General features: G+C 35.2%; 2 protein-coding genes across 15 annotated transcripts in view; one reads left to right on the forward strand and one right to left on the reverse strand.

The window, feature by feature from the left end:
* Positions 1-23,158, reverse strand: part of LOC112053158 (inositol oxygenase-like) — a 200,511-nt gene that overhangs the window by 139,666 nt on the left and 37,687 nt on the right. The window lies entirely within an intron of this gene.
* The window catches only part of LOC112053155 (cytospin-A), a 74,137-nt gene that overhangs the window by 24,922 nt on the left and 26,057 nt on the right, over positions 1-23,158 (forward strand). For 8 of the 14 annotated variants that reach the window (XM_052883296.1, XM_052883299.1, XM_052883301.1 and 5 more), the window contains exons 3-5: positions 1,985-2,040; positions 3,066-3,238; positions 3,939-4,299. In XM_052883296.1, the coding sequence (XP_052739256.1) occupies positions 1,997-2,040; positions 3,066-3,238; positions 3,939-4,299 (578 nt within the window). In that variant the 5' untranslated portion in view covers positions 1,985-1,996. Of the gene's footprint in view, positions 1-1,984; positions 2,041-3,065; positions 3,239-3,938; positions 4,300-5,099; positions 5,401-23,158 lie in introns of those variants that run through there. The other 6 variants (XM_052883303.1, XM_052883304.1, XM_052883305.1 and 3 more) reach the window with 5 other exon arrangements.

Raw genomic sequence — 23,158 nt, forward strand, 5'->3', positions numbered from 1 at the left:
TTAATGATGATGATGATGATGATGATCAAACTATTTCTGACATTCATCATTAGTCTATTTTAATGCCCTACTTCAAGGTCAGACCTTTCATATATGAAGATATGGAGCTCAGACCCACCACGCTGCTGCTCGCTCCCTTGTGGTCGTTTGATATTTTCAGTAACCCACTGACTGTTATATTGATCATAAACACCACTATAATACGCACATGTATGGACTTATGTCAGTTAATGTAATTTCAAAACCAAAATACAAAGCCGATTTTTCTATGCGATCATTCAAGAAGTATAGGAAGTAGGAATAATTTATTTTTTGTTTGTCACAAATAAAAAAAAATTGGTTGAACGACGAATTTATAAGGTAACCAAACTTTGCGGCGAATTGAGTACCCCTTTTTTTAAAATCGGTTAAAATAAAAAATCATAGATACGGGGAGACTAGTTCTTGTCGTAGACATGGATTGGTCGTTGATACATTTTGACAAAATATCAATTCCTCTGAGACAACAATTAATGATAATTTCCATAGATAATTTCATTATTAAGATCATTATCTGATAATTTTTGGTATGCAGGGCCGTAAAATAAATTAAAAAAAAAATCTAACAACTGTCGAACAATTTGTCAGGATATATATAAAAAAAATCGAATATTTGTATAGTTACGATTTAAAGCTAATTTTGTGGAGAAAAGTTATTAAGAATTAAATAAATTTAGCATTAATTATTTATTTTATTACAATGTGGACAAGAGTGAGAAAGACAAAGCAGTACAATTTTATCGTGGTAAATACCGCGTAACGATCTCTCTAGCTCGTAGTATCTATTTTATCTACTAGCTTGGAAATACATAATTATATGTATTTAATTGGAATTTTCTTTTATTATAAAGTCCGTTTGTAAATCAAAATCTAAAAAATCATCCTGTATTAACTAGTCCAACTCAAGACTCAAACCCAAAGTCTCTTAATCCTATAGGGTAACCACTGGACCACCAGGCAGTTAGCTTTAAAAGTTAAAACTCAACTCATCAGATGTGGATGTTTCTTTGGATCCCGAAGGACGTCCACTGCTGGACATAGGTCTATTGTAAAGACTTTCAAACACCACGGTCCTGAGACGCGAGCGTCCAGTTGATATGCCATCGGTCGACTTAGTCGGGAATCGACCAATTCCACGTTCTAGCACCTTGGGTTCACAGATACATCGGCTCTTCGAACCATGTCCCTCGCCCCTTCAGTTTGGCGACTCGCTGAGCCATGTCGGTGACTTTGGTTGTTCTGCGGATCTCCTCATTTCTGAATCTATCACGTAGAGATACTAGACGCCGAGGGACCCCGGATTCGTACATCAACACTGTTCGAAGAGACTTTCGTCTATTATATCAATGTTCGTCGTATTTCGCCGCAAAGATGTCCCGAAGTTGTCGCAATTGATTCGTCGGTTTACCTCTATCTCGAATTTGGACCTACCTAACTGGACCGCGTGTCCTAGGTATATATAAATTATTAAATAGGTAGCTATAACAAAAAACTAAGTAAACAAGTTATCAATAGATAATGACATGATAAGGAGTTGTTGGTAAATTGTAACATTCATGCAATTTTTACCGAGCATGTCACATTAAATGCTCATTTCACTTGTTTGCTAATCGTACTTAATCTAAGTATTTAAGTGAACAGTTATGAAGAAACATGGTAGGTACCAAACCAAGGAGTCCACTAATTTCTATACTACCTTTAGAATAGCAATTACTAATTAGCAACCTATTTAAGTACTTCTTCGTTTTTTCGGTTTTATGGCTGCGCGTGTTGAGTGATTGAGCCAATGTCATAATATTTAGGTTCATAGTACTTTTATTTAGTTTAGGCAAAATCTTTGCTGGTACACTACAAAGGAAAATGCAAATACTTAAGATTTATTTATAAGATGAGACAGGAATTTCAGCATAAATGTAATATATATTTTATTTTGTATTGTTTGTAGATCGAGGAGGTTATGCAGCAGAAGGCGCCGGGGGTGCCTAGCAATATCAAATTACAGTAAGTTGTAGTTAAATCTAAATCTATTTTTTTATGTAGTAGAGTGAGTAGGATCACTTATGCGACTATGTGGCGTAGGTGGTTAATTTTTCTATGCTATATATATCTGGCTTCGCTTAGAAAATTATATATATATAATTTTCTAAGCGAAGCCAGATACTCATATAACCCAGTTGATAGTACCTAATGGATAGTAAAAAATGTTGTTTAAGTTCCTATGAAACAAACACGCTGTATTGAATTATAACTGATATGTTATGTTTTTGTACCGATAGTAATAGTGATTAATTATTGGTTTCAATGGGGGAATAAGTTGATCGATATACCTATACCTACTTTAACTGATAAGTTTAAAATAGTACTACTAGCGCCACCTATTAACGATGTGCACAACTATTGATATAGTTCGCGCTGTTGCGCATAGATGGCGTTACAAGTTGCAAAATGCAATACTTTGAATTATTATTTTTAACTAAAGTGAAACCTGTGTGCTAATTTTTTCCCGCCATATTATTCGCATGGTTTATAAAATAAGACATACATTTAAGCTGTAACTAATTATGATTAATCTATCTATTCTATATACCTACATAAAAATGAATTGCCGTTCGTTAGTCTCGCTAAAACTCGAGAACGGCTGAACGGATTTATGTCATCTTGGTTTTGAAATGTTCGTGCAGGTATAGGGAAGGTTTAAAAGGCGAGAAAAATTAGAATAATTGCCGGGAAAACCATAAAAACAACCCTTTTCTATTTCCAATACATAAAGGTTTAAGAGTCACGGGATAGGGGTAGTGTAGGGGTACAGTAGTGTAGGTATAGGGAAGAAGTGTACATAAGCACAGATCTACAAGATAAGTCAAATCTAAGCTTGACCGGATCCGCTAGTAAAGGACCTATATAAATACAGGCAAGGATTCTCAATCAAAAACAATAGTCATTGTCTGTACGCAAAAACCACTGAATGGATCCGGCTGGTTTTTTCCAACTTAAAATTTAAGTACTGTATTTTGCTTCTTTCTTAGAAATCCGCAAAGCTCGTCTGTAACCCGCAGAGGTTTAACGGCCAACTTCTTCAAGACAACCTTCAGCTCTCGAAGTAAGGCGGTCCCAGCCGCCGCTCCCTGCACAGTCAAGGAAACCACCAAAATAGGCAGCGCGGAGACCAAACCTGTCACAAGAAACCGACCTAGAACAGGTAATAAATTGTAAAGTTGTGTTTTGTATGAATGCATGGATCGATTAGAAAAAATAACATCCCTTATGTGAGAAACAAAAGAATTAATTTCTTCAACTTGCATTGAATATACTACAGGTTCGTTTCATGTAGGATGGTGCGGGTGACAGTTCGTTTCACTCTTTAAAGTTTGCCGCGATTTACGATAATGAACTTATACAGGCGACTATCACCGTACCCATGCTATCTGAAAGACACTTTAATGTTGCAATGAAAAAAGTAATTGTGCCTCTTACAGGCAAGGTTTTTTTATTTGTGGCTCGGCCAAGGCATGGGAGGTCATCAAATGAACAAACTATGAAAGCTGTAAAGCTTATAAAGCTACAGAAGAGACCTTCCGCAATCCTAAATTGACACGAGCAGGAAATTATCACCTCTTTTATTTAAAAACCAAAGCATAGGAGGTTATCAAATGAACAAACTATTAAAGCTTTATAGCTCGTGTCAATTTAGGATTGCGGAAGGTCTCTCCTGTGGGTAAGTAAAGGCTTTTGCAAGTAACTACCCTACCGATTACGCAATGGCAAAGATCATAGCCCACAACCTAAGCATTAATAAAATCTTTGTAACCCTTTGGAATGCAGATGGCTTATGGTACATGACCTATATTGAGTCTCAATATTAATTTAGGAATAATGTTGATTTCTTTATTTCCTTGTAGTACCACAAGTCGACCAAAGAATCAGAAGACGGAATAGCGACAGACAAGTCAATCTTCGACCCGAGAAACCATTAGAACCTACTAGACCTCTCAGAGCCAAACCTGCATCATCAGATGGAGGACCAAAACCTATTGAGAAGTCCAAACAAGATATCCCCAATGTTGTCAAGGTTTTGAAAATCGTTAAAAAAGTCCAAGCACCCGTCGCACCGGCAACCACTGCAGAGTCAATTCTTCCGCCATCTTTGAAGCCGAAAGTGTCAGAGAAAGTGAAACTGAAGCGAGAGAAATATGTGAACAACAATAGCGTTTGGACAAACGCTAACATTTTGAGTGAGCGGAAACCGTTGATTGATATTCGGTAAGAGTTTTTGAATTTACGTAACATGACAATTTCCTTTTTGTTTCGAATGTAATGTTTCAATTTGTTTGGCGTTTGCCTGCAGATTTGATTGGTAATTTATTAGTTTTTAGTACAGAACGAAAATCACACATTATTATTAGGCAACGCGCTTTTCGTTCTGCATTCTTCTATTATGCATCACATGAGATAAAAACACCAAGCTGTATCTATTGATAGAGATGATTTTTGAAATATCATCATCATCATATTTTGATCTTTGAATGAATTTTGTTTTATTTTCTTTTAGGTACATTTTTAACATATTGCTTAACTAATACCAAGTCAAACCAATAGGTACCATTTTTAATTCTAATCTAAAATAACTATTTTTTTAGTGATATTAAGTATGTTTTAGTTTATTTTACCGACATTATTCCTAAATTCGATCTTACTTATGAAGCACCGTTGTATAAATTACACATAAATTTAAAATTATAGGTATTTATATCAACGAAAAGTACATATTTTACTACTAATACAACCCTTTTTATCTTGTTATAAATTTGAAATTTTGAATAATCATTCAACGTTAAATCTTCACACGTGACGGATTATTTTTTGTATACATTTATCGTGTACCTGTCTTCAAAACTATACGCATCTCTTTCACACGTATAGCATTTGTACAATCAAATATATACGCCGTCCTTCTTTCGACGCGGGTTAAGTTTCCTCGTAGTATAATGCGACTTTCGTGATAGGTTATAGCGGTCTTAGTATTAACTGCTTCACAGAGGGTCTTTGAATTAATCGCGCTATAGAAAGAAATGCAAGACAGACATATTATGCGACCGGATAGCAAGTTTGTTTGCCGCGGACGGCTACGGACGTGTCCCGTTGGCCAGTTTTATATCGAACTTTTTGTAATACGAAATAAACGAACTTTTTGTGTGTTAAAATGGTGTGTTTGCGTTCAAACTGCTGTTGATCGGATTTATTTTGTGTGTCTATTCATAATAGTGTTGTAGTGAGTCGTCGAAATACACAGTGTAACGAAAATTTTACTTAGTGTCTCGTTTACTTGTCACTTTCTCGAGCTAAACATGCTATTATTATAAAGTATGTTAGTGTGAAAGTTAACTTAATGTGACCCATCGTTTTTCTTTTAACTTTATCAAACGCGCATAGACAAAATTTAATTATTTGACTTAATTTAGGTTATGATTTTTTTTTATTTTTGTAGGCAAAGGTACAGTCGCGTAAAATGTAGGTTCGGTAGTGTATTTAGAGATATATTATTTAATACCTTTTTATTATCTAGTTCATAATAATGCTGATAAAATGATAAATAACATAAACAATTTATGTAATGTTTAAGCTGTATTAAGATAAGCAAGGGTATTTGGAGGCAATGTGACGTCTCAGGGTCACTCTAATTATATACACGACGCTTCTGAACATACCAAATCAAAGTATTCGTCGTGGTACGTAGGTACTTAAGTGTACTTGAGCTACTTAAGCGCTTATCTAAGCACAGAATAACTGTGAACCTTTAATTGAAATCTGTTGAAGTCTGTTAATAAGTAGACAAAAGATAAATGATTCAAAGTATGTTCAGTATCTGTAACCAATAAAACTTTTTTTTTGAAAATGGAACTACATTCTTACATAAGCAAATTGTAACGTCATAATACAATCAGATGTTATTATGACCGGAAGCGACAGCATAACGTGCTCTCCGAAGCATGGGAATGTTGCATCACTAACATCCCATCTCTGGGTGCGACTTAAAATTTCTCGGAAGAAAGATATCTGCAACTACTTCTACATTAGTGTCTAATAGCTCAATCGCTCGACGCGTAGAGCCATAAAACCAGAGAGAAGAAAAAGTAGCCCCTAATAGGTCAAAATCACGAAATGATTCGATATTCAAATCACGAAGTGATTCGATATTTAGTTCTAGTCATTATATCAATTTGTTATATTTTGCTCATATTCGATCTGGTGACAAAAATCTCCCGTGGCTAGTTTCTATACGTAACTATACACCCGTTAACTAATAACTACCACAAGAACTACCTACTAGTCATTAAAGTGATTTGTTTGGATGTCGGTAGAAAACCAACCACAGAATTCTTATATTACTGTCTTATCTTGACTATTTTTAACCAGAAGTAACAGATCACGTACATCCTAAAAATCTATGTCTACTATTCAAAGCAAATTTCAGCTCATAACGCTGAAGAACAAAACTTTGTCTTGATTTAAATCTAAACCATTTTTGGATATAGTAAATCGTTTTAGTCTAATAATAATTCAATCCATACTCTATAGTCAACTAATCTGAAAAAGAATAAAAGTTACAGTTAAAACAAAAGACCCGTTTAAATATCTAAAAGAATGATTGGCTATACTCCCAAAGATGAATCGCTAATAAGAATTAGACGACCGCTCATTAGTTTAACGATTAGCATCAGTACGTTGCAGGCTACATTAAAAAATAACTTGAACCATAGTGATGTTCCAGTATCAATTTGACCTACCCTTTAGACTCAATAATTGATCCAAAAGTTCTAAATTGTGTCCTAAAAATCCTACCCTTCAAAGTCCAAAGCAATAATGAACAGACATCTTTTGGGCGAGCGTGTTACAACTAAGACATCATCATTGCTTTCTATCAGTCGATGATATTCAATAATTTGTAGAATAAATATAATTTTCCTTAGCTTAAAACGATGTGTTCTCTACAATATCTGAACATTTATTTATTAAAGTGTTACATGTTCTTCTTTGCAAGGTTGTCTGAACTTGTCTGGAACATCGAAATGATCGCTTCGTAGCGATAAGGCCGCTTGTATCCATTCTCTTGGTTGTTTTTGTTTTATCGAATGAACCGATTCCATGTGCCAGTGGCAACGTCTTGATCAAAAATAAATGTTAAATGCTTGACTCGTCTTGTACATGCTGCTCAATCTGATCTAATCGGAATTACAGTATTCTTGTCCTTGTAATCGGAATTACAATGTCCTTGTTATTACAGAAATTGGGGATATTCTCCTATTGCTATAGACAGACGTCTTAAGATGAAATTAGAGTTGATTGCGTTTAATTTTATTAGACAAGTGGCATTCATTGAGTTTTAGTTTTTCCCAAACTGGTTCACGGGCGTTTGGAAAACAATAATCTATATCTATATTAATATTATAAAGCGGAAGAGTTTCTTTGTTTGTTTGTTTGATTGAACGCGCTAATCTCAGGAACTACTGGTCCGATTTGAAAAATTCTTTCAGTGTTAGATAGCCCATTTATCGAGGAAGGCTATAGTCTATATATTAGCCCCGTATTCCTACGGGAACGGGAACCACGCGGGTGAAACCGCGCGGCATCAGCTAGTATGATACTGTTTGCGAAATTCTTATGTAACAATTAGATATTATTATTAAGTTCGTAGTCTTCACTTGAGGATGCTCTGGTATCTGAGTAAAATGGACGTAAAGAATTACCGATCGGATCTAGGTGACTTGGATCTGTTATTTTCTGAGAACAGAAAAATAAATCAATTATTCACTGCTTATAAAATACTAAAAAATAAAAGTGTTACTTTCATTTGAATAAAACGCACGTTAAGGTGTACGTTTCTAAATTGACAAGGATAATCCTTACAAATCCAGAGATTAAACCGGTTAAGTATTTAATGCGTTTAATACAAACGAGAGGCCTTGTCCAATCAAAACATTGCCTAGTAGGGCTTCTCATTTACCTAATCTAGATTGTGTTGTTTCACATCATTATACTTATCAACTCTCTACAACCTTCTAAATGGAAAACACTTAGACCACCTATTAAAAATGAATGTACGAGTAACTACCTGGTTCGTAAAAAAAATTGTTAAAACATTCAAATTAATTTTTTTTTTTTTTTTTTATTTAATTGTATGTAACCTAAAAATTAGTTGAAAAAAATACTTAGGTACGCAGTATGATCCAATTGATCAATGAGGAGAGAAATGTTACTAGTTTATCCGAACGAAATACGCGCATGAGCCTCAATTTAACTGTATAATATTGATAAATGATAGTAAGCAATCTATTAACTATATACTCGTATTTTACGTATATTACCACTAAGAGATTTTCATCGTTGTGACATTATCTTGAGTGATGTGATACACTAATAGAAACGTGCAAGTAGTAAAACAGGACTAGAAATCAAGATTCACACCAACCAAAAGAACCATTTATCAATATCAGCCTGCAAATGAAAAAAAAAAACCTTCTGTCCTATTAGAGATAGCAAGAAAAAATTATGAACTAAAACTCAACATTCAATTCTAGCTATGGGCGTAGTATACATTATTAATCCGATGGGACTAAAAAGTTCTCAAAATATTTTGTTAAAAAGTGCACTCAACTCTCATGCGCTTGTATCCGAAAAAAGGTTATAAAAGAGCCATTGATTCGTAAATTGTAAGCTCTAAATTGACACCATATGGGCGGCGTAAACTGTGTCATGCCTGTACACGATGAGCATCGGAGACGATAACAATGAAGCGTCTTGTGGGTAATGACGTAACAACGATCTTCTTCATATTATACTTCTGGGATTGTTATTTTGTTACGATTTTAGACTGTTTTGAAATTATTAAACTCACACAAATTAGAATTCAAGAATTTATATCCATGACGACAAGGAAAGTTATAAATTCTCAAATTCAAACAAAACCATTATGGTAATACTCTTGGCAATATGGACTTTAAAAAGTAATGTAATACGAATGGAAGATGTTTCTGTACATCTCAAAACAATCAGTGCATAAATAATAGACACATTTGGAATAGTTCAGATGCAGTTGCAGAGCAGCAGATGCAGAGCCTAGGGCGGCATATTTTAGGCGGCGGCAAATTTGACCCAAAAATCTTTCTCTCCTACAAAAATAAAGAAAACATAACGATAATTTTACTAATATTTTAGTTCTGTACGTCCTGTACAATCCTACTAAAATATTAAAACTTGCATTTGTACTGACACAATCTAAGGTAATTTTTATATTGATTGCGAACTAGGATACCTATCGAATTTCAGAGTTCATTAGGGGCTGTAAAAATTCCGCCACTGTTCAGATGTATAAATTATGATTTAAATATTTGTTATACAAAATACATTGACCTCTTATAAAAACTTCTACCTCTAATAACATCTCGATGTCAAACTACAAAGACCTGGAATGATAGGGTGAATTAATCTATTAAACACCACAATAATTCAGTCATCAATGTCGTCAAAAGTGTGTCACGTTTGCATACTAATACGCAAAGATTGCGCCAATTACGTGGTATGTATTTACCAATTAAAATGTCATTTGAGTGATGACGTAACAGTGCATTAATAGCAGACGTATGGATGTCCACGATAAGACGACGAAAGACTCTGAAGTTACACGATGCATGAAACAGGAAATTGTTGAATTAGTCATTATTGTAAACTATCAATAAATGTTATGAAATTTTCGAATAAAATGCTAAAGAACGTCAAAATTGTGAGGAAATGTCTGTAAACGGGAGTTTGCAGTTGCTATAATCTGACCCACTCAGATTTCACTCGGCTGACACCGATATAACCACATCTATGCCAGGTTCAGTTTAGAAACTGCCCTGTTATTATAATATCAAAAGCAACATTAACTGATTAAGAATAATATGAAACGAAAATATGAAATAGGCTCACGTTTTAGCAGATGGTAAGCGTAGACGTGGCCTACAACATAACGCATTTGCCTAAAAGACGCCTATCCACGTTTGTCTTAAAGATGCTCAGGTTGTAAGAAACATACGACTTCGGAAGAGAGAGTTCCATATCTTAATCATGCTTATAAGAAATGAAGAATTTGGAGTACCTACTGAAATTATGGTTAACGAACTTAGTGCTTGAGTCCCAAAGTAATATTGCTGGTAACAGTTATGACGAAGCCTTTTTTGGAATATTTGGGATAGCAATTGTCATACACATTTTGTCCCAAAATGGTCTGGATTTTTACAAGATTTACCTTAATCTACCGGATGATTTCGAATAGGTACATCAACATGATAGTAATTAAAACTTTCTCTTTAGTTAGAAATAACTACTAACCCAACTAGAGGAAAACTTGTTCTTTTTATTACCATATAAAACTTCATAATAACCATACTTGTAAATTTATTTCTTCGAATCAAGGTTTTCTCCTTAAAGGGAGCATCTCTAGAATGTCGGCAGATTGCGGTTGCATGCAATATTTAATTCTATTAAAGAAAAACATTAACATTAAAACCGTATACAGTGCGAGATAAAATACTTTTAATTCAAATTCATTACCTGCACTTAATAGTCACAAATCGAAGAATCAGACATTCATGTCCGATGAATCATAAAATTGTCACTTGTATTCGAAACCTACATGAATTGTACTTGTATGTAGGTTTAGAATCATTGGAGGATTTTCGTTTAATATTCCAAGTCAATTTTAGATATACACTATGGGTATTTTATTAAATTACCCCGTAAACTAAAGGTCTCAACGAGCTACACGAATACAAAAATGATCAAATCAATAATACGATGACCAGTAAAGCTCGATTTACGAAGCATTTAAGAAGTAAGCTTACATGGCAATAAATCTAACGCGTGTAACAGACAAAAAAGTTGACCTAAAAAGGCATAATTATGAACAAAAAAATCTGGATTATAGATGTCAAAGAACTTACGTGCGCGATTGTATCGGCGTCCACGTGTTGCTATGGTTACGCGTGGCTATAGATGTTTACCCCAGTTTGCTCACGCCCGAAAATGTCTTACTGCGCATAGTTCATTGCGCATAGTTTACTGAAATATAGCCGGACGTCTAGATAACTCTGCATTTTACAACCATTCGTTCATTGAACGCCCATACAAATCTAACGATGTCTTCAAGCGTTGACGTCATTCCTTCGTTACATTTAGTATGGAGCGTCTTTAGTGATCCGTTGCAGTGCCACAAATATGACCCTTTAAATCCCTGTAGCTTCGAAAATAATGATCGCAGATAACCTGTTACTTCTACAAAATTGCTTTTATTTATACCTCTTAATTTTTAAACAACTAGCGGACGCCCGCAACTTCGTCCACCCTTAGACATGCTTAATCCGGCGCTATCGCAAAATTCTATCCAGATACAAAATCTTAGCGGAACTACCCTCCTGCCAAATTTCGTTTTTGTACATCAGACGGTTTTCCAGATTTCGCAGTTACATATTAAGATTTAAACAAGATACGCGCGGAAAACATAACTTTTCTTGCAGTGGGGAAAAAACTGTCATTATCCCTATTACTATGTTCCAGTTCGAATGAAAGATACATCTTGCAAACCCATACACTTGTTATCTTAGTATTGTCACGTAGAATATTCCTCTGATTTTCCACTATGTGATCTATATGCTGCACGCGTGATAATTAGCTGCTCCGTGACGCCGTGTGAATATAAAACACGATAATAGACGTCGTTGGCTATGCTTCGCCATAAAATGAGGATCCCTTAACGGTGTCAACGCAACTTCCTTCCATCAAGCTGAGTTTTTTTTTTATTTTCTGGTGTATACTTATACCAGATTGATTATTAATATTATCTTTATCTAAATAAGTATAAATAACTAAGTATAGCAAAAAACTCATAACGAAATCGCGAAATCCGCTTGACATAGAAAGATGAAATTAGGCTTAGAAATACTTAGTTTATAGTTTGTAGACATCCGCAAAGAGTTTAAGACAGGACCGGATTAAGGAGGTTTTAGGGCGAACAAAGTTGCAGGCATCCGCTATTTCGGAAATTTCGGATTACGGAAGAAATCATAGTAAAAACGTTTTTTTAAGTTTTGAAATTTTTTGTAAAAATTCAAAGTACCTAAGTATATATTTAAATGCAATAGATCCCCTAAAAATCCTAAAATGGCTATGAAGTCACACAATTCAAGGAAAACCGTAAATGAGTGGGTGACACAGAAGGAAATTAAATTTATTAAGGAATTTGGCACCACGGTCGGTCAGTCGCAATTGTAAGAAAATGTAATAGCAAGAAGACTAAATGTAGATAAAATAGACTCAGCTGAATTCAATTTAGTTTAGTTGCTCAGCAGAATTTTATTTCTCGAATGGATAACAACAATTCGTTAATGGCGCGAGCTATATTGCTGTCTAGAATCTAGATCATTGGGTTGATTTCATAATAGGAACTTAGTGCATATAAATACAATTGTACAAACCTGTAAAATACAATTGTACATACCTAGAACATGCATTAGAACATTAGTAGGTATATACTTTGGTTCGTGTTCTTTTATACCCTATAAAATTTTTTGAACAGTGAAACAGTTTATACCATAGAGAGAGTACTCTGGGAAAACAAATTAGGACATATAACATAAAGAGTACTCTGGGAAAAACAAATTAGGACATATAACATAGAGAGTACACTGGGAAAAACAAATTAGGACATATAACATAGAGAGTACTCTGGGAAAAACAAATTAGGACATATAACATAGAGAGTACTCTGGGAAAAACAAATTAGGACATATAACATAGAGAGTACTCTGGGAAAAACAAATTAGGACATATAACATAGAGAGTACTCTGGGAAAAACAAATTAGGACATATAACATAGAGAGTACTCTGGGAAAAACAAATTAGGACATAGAACATAGAGAGTACTCTGGGAAAAACAAATTAGGACATATAACATAGAGAGTACTCTGGGAAAAACAAATTAGGACATATAACATAGAGAGTACTCTGGGAAAAACAAATTAGGACATATAACATAGAGAGTACTCTGGGAAAAACAAATTAGGACATATAACATAGAGAGTACTCTGGGAAAAACAAATTAGGACATAGAACATAGAGAGTACTCTGGGAAAAACAAATCAGTAATAACTGTACACATTTAGCTACGTAGAATGTGTGTCCTCAAACTTGCTGACAGTATAAGAAACCAAAGGGGACGCCCTTGTAGAGTCGTTCCGCCTATCTCTTCTGCTTCTGCTTTCGGGCCCCATCAGGCGATGCTTCTGCGCTCGCCCAAACCCCCTGGTGACGTGTCTGAGGTTCCATTAAGGCGGCACTTAAATCAGAATAAAAATAAGTAACTAAAATAGTTATTTTCTGAAAAATATGATCCATGTATTTTAAATCAAGAGTAGGACAATAAATGTATTTATTTCTTGATTTACAAGAAGTGAGATCTCAGACGTCGAGAAGTTGCAAAAAGTTCTCATCATTAAATCTACTAGTTGTCCGTATGTACGTACATCTCGATCTCTAGATCCAGTTTAACAACTAATGTCTTTGAAAAGTTATCTTGAACCTGCATCGAGTAAAAAAGAAAACCGACGTTTCACTTTACTGGTTAAAACAACGTGACATTCGAGTTCTTGCGTTCGAAAAAAGAATACGAATTGACAGCTCGCAAATGGTGTTGTCCTTTTCATTAGTGAATAGTGGGAAGAGGATGACACTATTTATTAACCCGTTAGATAAAACAATGAAATGATAAAAAATATAGGCTGAAACTAAAAGTAATAGCACGAAATACATATGTACAGAATAGAAGATTAGTGTAGTAGTAGTAGTAAGTAAAAACAGTCCAAAATTTTTATACGTAGTTAGTAGCTACGGTATGTAAAATTACGGGTAGGTATACAAATAACGAATTAACGAGTAGTTTATTAGATTTAATTAAGTATTAGGATTAAGTTAAAAAAAAACTCAAGATTTAGCTCATAATGCTAAAAATCGCCATTAAATAAAAGATAATAAGTATATATTTTTTTTTAATTTTTGCAACTTTTTTACCCAATCTTACCCTTTTTTCGCCAAAATTCAAAATTCATTTATTTCCAGTAGGCTCAGTTTACATGCATTTTTGAAAAGTCGGTTGACTATTTGTAACCATTCTACCACCGATTATAGCTCTCTGATTATTGATATTTATATCAAGTAATAATAATTAGCAAATTTTTAAATTATTTGTCATTTGTTTGTTTTTATTTAAGGTACCGTTGCTCGTTTCAAATTACGTGATACTTACACATATTATTAACCACAAAACACAAAAACTATTTTATTTTTTTGTTTTGACTGCGGTTTGCTGCCTAACCAAGAGTAGGTCGTAAGAATAACAATATACTATGATACTTAGTAATTTTTAGGGTTACAGATATGTCTGTGTGTTTATCACACGCATATGTCTGTCTGTTATAGTATTTTTTTTGTGTATAGATAAAAATTTCTTTAGTTCTTCCTCTCAATGTCCGTTCGCCTCGCCCGATTACATTTTTTTGTAACGCACTCACCTACTGCCCTAGTCAAGCATGAGTTACTAAAAATACAATGGGGCTATGTACAAAACACCCGAAAGTAGTGTTCGACCCCTCAATGGGTGGGCTCAAGACATCTTCAAGAAGTCAATGGTTGCTAATAGTTAAAAATGATTGTGTAGATGTACCCTAAGCCATATCATATCATGAGTGAAAATCGTATGGAAATTAATTCAGTAGTTTTTAAGATTTTTGCGTGCGATCTTTCTTCTTCGTCGATGCGTTGCTAACAATTTCCCTCCACACAGTCCGGTCCTCAGCTTTTCTAATGGCTGTTGTTACAGGAAGGCCAGTGAGTAACTTAACCTGGTCAGACCAGCGGGTAGCTGATCGGCTGTGTAGTCGTTTGCCCTCCACCTTGCCCATACCACTATTAGTTTATCCAGGTTATCGCGAAGGCGACGGGCTAAATGGCCAAAGTATTCAAAATCCTCTGGTAACATTACAACTGGTAACGCCAGAGGATTTTGCATTTAGACATGCCCACTCAATTGGCTTTGATTGTCAAGTCTAGACAAAATGTCGCAAGTACAATTGTAGCCCGATTCAAACTATTTGCGCTCCATAGATGCCAAAATTCATTACCTACCCTGCCCCTGTAGTCAAGTGGCATGTCGATTTTCTTTCTACGATCGCAAGCGCTTCGCAAACATTTGCTATCGACAGGTCACGTGATCAAGATCTGTCATTCGCATACATTTTTCTAGTTTTCACCATAGAAAGAGAATCGACGTGCCATTGGGCTACCGGGGCTGAAGACTCATTACGAGCCTGTATTAGTGAAGGATTTTTTCATTTTGTATGCTTAATATCTACCCTAGTCAAGAACCTCGTCGATGTTTACAAATATAGGTATATCCATTGTTATGCCACGATAAAATTGTGGGTATGCTTAAAAATAATACATTGCCAATTTGAATGTCGAACGCTCGAGTATCCGTTACGTATTACGAGGTGACTTGTGATCGCGGTCGGGTAACCTTGTTATTGTACCCAAGAAACACATCCTTGGGTCACACTTGGGCAAATAAACGTTATCGAATATAGCCTATTGCTACTATGACGCACTGTACAGTAAGGCTTGATAACATATTGTTAAATATTATTTATGTAGTTAGGTTGAATAGTCGTCAGTAAATTGTTTTGGTTGGCTTATTCTTAATTTTGACGGCATCCGTGGCGCAGTGGCATGCACGAAGGATTTAATGACGGAGGTCCTGGGTTCGATCCCCGGCTGGGCTGATTGAGGTTTTCTTAATTGGTCCAGGTCTAGCTGGTGGAGAGCTTCGGTCGTGGCTAGTTACCACCCTACCGACAAAGACGTACCGCCAAGCGATTTAGCGTTCCGGTACGATGTCATGTAGAAACCGAAAGGAGTGTGGATTATCATCCTCCTCCTAACAAGTTAGTCCGCTTCCATCTTAGATTACATCATCACTTACCATCAGGTGAGATTGTAGTCAAGGGTAACTAGTAAAGAATAAAAAAAAAAAATAATAGCAGAACCCGGCTGCAAAACAACAGCTTGTTAACAAAAATCACATTGTCAATTGGTAAATGTCATTTACCTACTTTATGATAACCAGGAAAGGGAAAGGTTACGAAATCACGTGACTTAAGAATTATTAACGACAGTCTATACCTTGGCAACTTCGTTCGTAACACTCCCAATGTGGCGCGCGGGCCGGGTTGCGTGTAGCGATGATGCGTGTAGCGTGAACTGGATGACATTTGTTACATGTCAAAGATGTACATAAATATATAATGGAATTAAACACAAAACTTTGCATGTGTTCGTTTAGTGATGTAGCTAAATGCGGATCACATTGCGGTGATTATGTAGGCACCTAATATATCTAGTATAGCATAAAATATCTTTTATGCTATACTAGATATATTAGGTGCCTATTATATATATTATTGATTGATACATTATCACTGTTAATTATTGTTATCTGACTACGTGGTGGATAGTGTTAAGCAAATCTTTTAGGTTAAGGTACAGCCCCACTAGCCAAGTGCCACGTCGATTCTCTTTCTACGATCGCTAACGCTTCGAAAACTAGAAAGATGTATGGGAATGACATTTGCTATCGACAGGTCACGTGATCAAGATCTGTCATTCCCATACATTTTTCGAGTTTTCCAAGCGTTAGCGATATTAGAAAGAGAATCGACGTGGTACTTGGCTAGGGGTGCAGGCTATACTGAAATGTACGAGTATGTATGGAAGGATATGTACTTCTCCCACGACATAAATATTTGAATAGCACAAAATACAATACAAGTTACAATGCGCATAATTCGAGACCTTGTAATGTATACATACATATGTATACATGTATGTATGTATGACTACATTTTTGTAATACATAGATAAAATTATAATGAGCATCGGGTTGACGAAACTCCTTGAATTTCATTGTATTTTTTTTAACGCTTTCCTGTTCGTAAAATTAACCATAATTGAGTGGTAAAAAAATCAAAATTCATTTATTTCAAGTAGGCTCAGTTTACAAGCACTTTTGACACGTCAGTTGACTATTTGTAAAGATTCTACCACCGGTTCGGAAGACAGGTTCTGCTGAGAAGAAACCGGCAAGAAACTCAACAGTTGCTCTTTTTTAAAAAAGCATACAATATTATAATTGGTATAACCGGATTCATCATCGAGAGATGGGGAATCCGGAGGAGGATGGAGGTTTGACGGTATCCGTGACGCAGTGGTATGCGCGGTGGATTTACAAGACGGAGGTCCTGGATTCAAGCCCCGGCTGGGCCGATTGAGGTTTTCTTAATTGATCCAAGTCTAGTGGGAGGCTTCGGCCGTGGCTAGTTACCATCCTACCGGTAAACGACCTCCAAACGTTTTAGTGTTCCGGTTCGAGGTCGTGTAGAAACCGAAATGGGTGTGGATTTTCATCCTACGCCTTAAATTAAACTAACAAGTTAACCCGCTTCCATCTTAGATTGCATCATCACGTATCATCAAGTGCTAATTTGTAACTGATAAAAAAAAATCCAGGACTCAAACCCAGGACCTCGTGATCCGAATTCCGAAACCACTTAACCACGGGCCTAACAAGGAAGTTACGATTAGATAACAATAAAATATGCATTACTGAACCTCCAGAGGCCTATCGGTGTTACGTTAATGAATGCATATGGTCTAAGATCCGGTATCAGAAATATATGCCCTCATCGTTCATCATCATTACCAGCCGATGAACATCCTCTGCTGAACATAGACATCTTGCATGGACTTCCAAGCAAAACAATCTCGCGACGCCAACATCCAGCGGCTCCCTGCAACCCACCAGGTGAGGTGTACCGAGTTCGCTTACTGGTGCGGGCCTCCAATCCAGCACCTTGGGAACTGTTATTTATATACCCTCATCTGTTATTTATTAGTGATAAGAAATAAATGATAAATAATATTCACACACACACAGTGACACATTGCATAAAGGTTGCCTATAGTATAATCAATAATCGTGCGAATTTTCTGACAGATGTTAATGTCAGTTTTTAAAATAATGATACCATATTTATTGTCATAGTGATGTCCTGTTCTGTATAGGTAAAAAATAGTGCCCCAGATCATTCACTCTCAAAGAGGAATTTTGAACATAAATTTCTATCATAGCGCTTAGTGACAGACGGTTGAAAGAAAAATTGTGTAAATTATGTAATTGATCAATTTTTTACCTATTTGCCCTGTTTGAAAATTTAAGCCAAGCTACTCAAGCCTACTCCTACCCTAAGTACCCTTTTCTATGTCCTCCTGGTTCTAAGGTACCTCTCCACCAATTGTCAGCCAAATCGGTCCAGCCGTTCTTGTGTTGTAAGTATTGTAACAAACCCTTAATATAGATACTAATATTATATAGGGGAAAGATTTCATTGTTTGTTTATTTGCATTGAATAAACAATGACTATTCAAATGTTCGACTCTGTGATGGTCAAAAAACTACAATTTAAAACAAATATCTAGAGCCTAAGCCAACGCAAACACTAAGTTTGAAATCGTCTGATGATCGCCTCCTCCAGTCTTTTCCACTCCGTTCTATTTTGTGCTACCCTCCTCCAGTGATTACCTGCAGTTAATTTGATTGTCATGCTTAGCTCGTTACATTTCATGATTTCTTTTAGTGACCAGTACACTTCTTCCAGCCGTTTGCTATTCTTCTGTTAACTTCTTTAGTTGTTTGTTCTTCATGGGAGATAAGTCAAATTAAATAAGGTCTTAGAATAATTTTATTTTTATCACTGTGACTCAAAATAGGTTTTACGTTTATTATTAAGCCTTAGACTGAGAAATTTCTTAATAAATAACAGATGTAACTGTTATTTATTAAAATTATTTACTAATTTGGTTCAGAATATATTGAGTGAATCATGATCGTTCACTTTGTCACATCACTATTTTTGATTCAATAAAAAATGGTATCACAGGAAACTTCAAAAGAGATCGCTGAGTTCAATATTCGACTATAGTCAGCGGTCAAACACATATTTCATACAAAATCTAGGAAACTATAAACTAGTTCAAAGGCATCTTAATACAGTCAAATTAAGTATAAAATAAGCTTTCATTTTACTGGGTAATCAAGTGTTTATGTCTAGCAACCCCACAATTGCAGCGTGAAAGCAGGCAACCTTACATTTTTAAGTCTATTTCTTTCAACTAGGTACGATTTTATTAATTTAACAATGAGGAAAGTAGATTACATAAATTAAAAAAATATATCAATTAGGTAGATAATAGCACAGTATACATATAATAATAGTATCTGGCTGCAATTTAATCAATTTGCAACGTATCAATGTGAATATTTTCTATCATTTATTTGTTATACCATATAAATAACAGATGAGAGTATAATTTTTTATGCCGGATCTTGTACTAATGGTAAAAGCGAATGTTATGCCCGTGCGTGCAAAACGCGTAACGTTCCCTTGCTAAATAGTTATCTGCATTACAAAATGATTGCTTCACGTCGCACACGAGTATGTTGAACTGTTGCCACTAAATAACATCAAATATACGGACGAGCCTGCGCTAGCCAGACATACTCGTACTTACCAAAGCTGAAAGTTTGTCAGCCTATGCTCCTAGTAAGTTAGGTAGCCAATAGGCTGGTTGACACTTTTTAAATGGTGTTAAATTGTTCATTATAGTTCTCCTACATTAAAAAAAAATCACATTTTTTTGAGACGTGTTCTATACACGTCTCAAAAAAAAAAATTATATACTTTTTTTGACAGTACGAGTCAAAACGCTGTCGACAATGATCGTCTATATTTAATCGTTTCATGACGTCGCGTAAACACTAAACCTTAACCTTAAGGTTTAAAGTGTTTGTCGCTTGTGCGACGAAATGGACGACAGCGTTTTTGACGTTTAGAAAAATTGATAAAATACATAATTTTATGACTTTTATTAATTAATTACCCTACATTTTTGAAATTTTCGAAGCGTTTGCGATCGTAGGAAGGATTCGACATGCCACTTGGCTACAGGCCTATATTTTGTTAGTTTTTGAAGCGTTAGCGTTTGTAGAAAAAAAATCGACGTGGCACAGGCCTAGTTTGCATCGGGGACTTTCAAAATTTTAATTTATAACTTGTGACTACTCCGTAGTTTCGTAGGTAACCATTTTGTGCCAATTTTGAGCGGCATACTTGCGTTATTGTAAGTACATAACTATAAAATTAACTCATAAGTTATGATTAATGTGAGATGTTACTTTGTATGAATAAATATGTAAATGCCAATAACCTTGGATACATCTGTCCAACCGCAGAGCGAATGAGACGATAAATAACTGATACAATAGAATCTAGACCGAAATCGAGACGAGAGGGCATTAGGCGCGGTGACTACTAACGGTCTTAAGATAGTTACAGAGAGTGATTTTTTCTTCAAATGTTACTAATTTTTAGGGTTGAACCACAGAATAAAGATGATTCAGAATGAGTCTTTGAGAGACAAGCAGCGTGGTGAAACCAGCGAAACACATAAAAAAACGAACGACACGCGTCTCCTTGAAGTATATACAAACTTTTTCTTTAATTTGTATTTTAAAATTCAACAATAACAACAATTACGTAAATAATTATAATAATCAAGTAATTATAAACAAAAAAAATACTCCATCTTATTTCTTTAATTTTTGTGAATTAAAATATTTAAAATTTTATTGAATAATATTGAAAATTACTGATGCGACGCTTCGTGTCGTACTGACTGGAGAATGTATTCGTTTTCGAATTTTGTATTTGGAACGGCTACGACACAGTCGTGGTCCGTGCCCATTATTCTTTAATCTGTGGGTTAAACCTTAAAAAATCAAACTTCTAAAATAACATAAAAAACGTATACGTAACGCATTATCCAGAATTCACCCTTAAAATAAGTTGTGTTTTTTTAAGGTTTAAAAAGGGGATGAAAGCTTACACTGATTCTCTCGCGAACGAAATCACGGACGCCAGATAGTATAAAACTGAATCTCTATTTGTTAGCCTCGCTAAAACTCAACACGGACTTCAATTAAGTACTTGTCTATGTACCTAAAATAAATCTATACTTCTATATCTATACCCTAACTAATATATAAAGCTGAAGAGTTTGTTTGATTGAACGCGCTAATCTCAGGAAATACTGATCTCAGGAAATTCTTTCAGTGTTAGATGCCCATTTATCGAGGAAGGCTGTAGGCTATATATTATCCCCGTTTTTTTACGGGAACGAGAACCACGGAGGTGAAACCGTGCGGCGTCATTTAGAATAAAACCAAAGCAATAGTCGAATAAGAGGAGGAAGGTAAAAACAGACACAATAAATAAAGTATGACACACAGACACAATAAATAAATGTAGAAAGCAATTAGAAAACAGTCCTATCTACTAAACAAGACCTATTCTATTGAATAGAATGATTTTCGTCTACATTTTTTAATAGGTCCCGACTGTTTTCTAATTGCTTTCTACACTTCTGGACTGAGCTTGTTATTTTCTTTTTAGTTTTAGTATAATTTATACGCGCGATACGCGAAAAACATAATCCTTCTTGCAGTCGGGTAAAAATATGTGAGCCGACCCATTGATCTACAGTTCTAGTACCAGTACATCGGTTGCACTGAAGCAATGCGCAGTGAATAAGAAATAAAAGTGCGATTCAAGCTTCCATATTGGATCTGACGGGGAGCGCGGCCACGGCTGGTCGTTCACCCATTCCTAGCCGTAGGGTGACCACGGGCTCGCCTCTATGCAGACCTGTCCCGAGCGTTTGAGGTCACTATTTAAGGTCAGATAAAAAAAATACATCTTTAATGGATGAATCCCTACTAATATTATAAATGTGAAAGTAACTCTGTCTGTCTGTTACGCTTTCCCGCTTAAACCTCTCAACCGATTTTGATGAATTTTGGCACAGACAATCTTTAAACCCTGAGAAAGGGACATAAGCTATCTTTTATTGCGAAAAAAGGGATGAAGAGGTTTAAATAGAGGTTGAAAGTTTGTATGGGATTTCTTAATTTTAAAAGATAAAACCATGAAACTTTATATTTAAGCACTCGACAAGACATAATTAAACATTTGTTCTAGCGTTTTTGAAATTTCGACCTGTGAGGGGATGAAATAGGGGTTGAAAGTTTATATCGATTTTCACGCGGACGAAGTCGCGAGCATCCGCTAGTTTAATATAATAACTATAGCGAACGCCTACGAATTAGAGCTTTTAAAGGGGTACAATTTCGTTTTAAATATTTTTTTTTGCTTTAATTTAGCCGCTTACGCAGCGCACGTAATATTTTTGCCATATTTTTATTTGATTTTATGGAAGATCACGTGAAGAAAGTGACCTAAAGTAATAGTTAGTGAAAGACTAAGATTAAGTTATTGCACATTATCTTAGTATAGTAATAATTTATTATAAATTTAGGTTAAAGTTAAATCACTAATTAGTTACATAACTAGGCTAGATCGTAATCTTTTGAAGTACCAAATTGGTAATTAACAACAGAAAAAAAAAATGATGACCCACTTCTATTTATTGGTCGTAGTGTGATTCTATATGAAAGAGAAAAGTTCAATTCCCCAAGTATAAATTGAAATAAAGGATTCGTTTTAAACGCCAGGTTTACAACGTGGTTTGAATTATATTCCCTTTTAAATATAATAACCCAACTGAACAGGCTTATCAGTATGGTTGATCATTAGGTTAACATCAGTAATCTATAACTGTTGAATAGTTACAAGTCCATCTTTATCTATTTCTAGTAATTGTTGTTGGTTGAATCATAAGTCCCACCCTACTAGACACATGTACTTATTAAGAATGTGAATTACTTTAATATAACTACCTTTATTAACATGTATAAAACCATTTTTTTTACAAATAAAAGTTAGTGGTTTTGAACTAGGGTAGGCACTATACGTAAAAAAATGTACAATGGAAGATTCCTCCTCCTATAAGGGTCATGATTAA

This window comes from Bicyclus anynana, chromosome 8 (genome assembly GCF_947172395.1).
Source record: "Bicyclus anynana chromosome 8, ilBicAnyn1.1, whole genome shotgun sequence".
Classification (NCBI taxonomy): domain Eukaryota; kingdom Metazoa; phylum Arthropoda; class Insecta; order Lepidoptera; family Nymphalidae; genus Bicyclus; species Bicyclus anynana.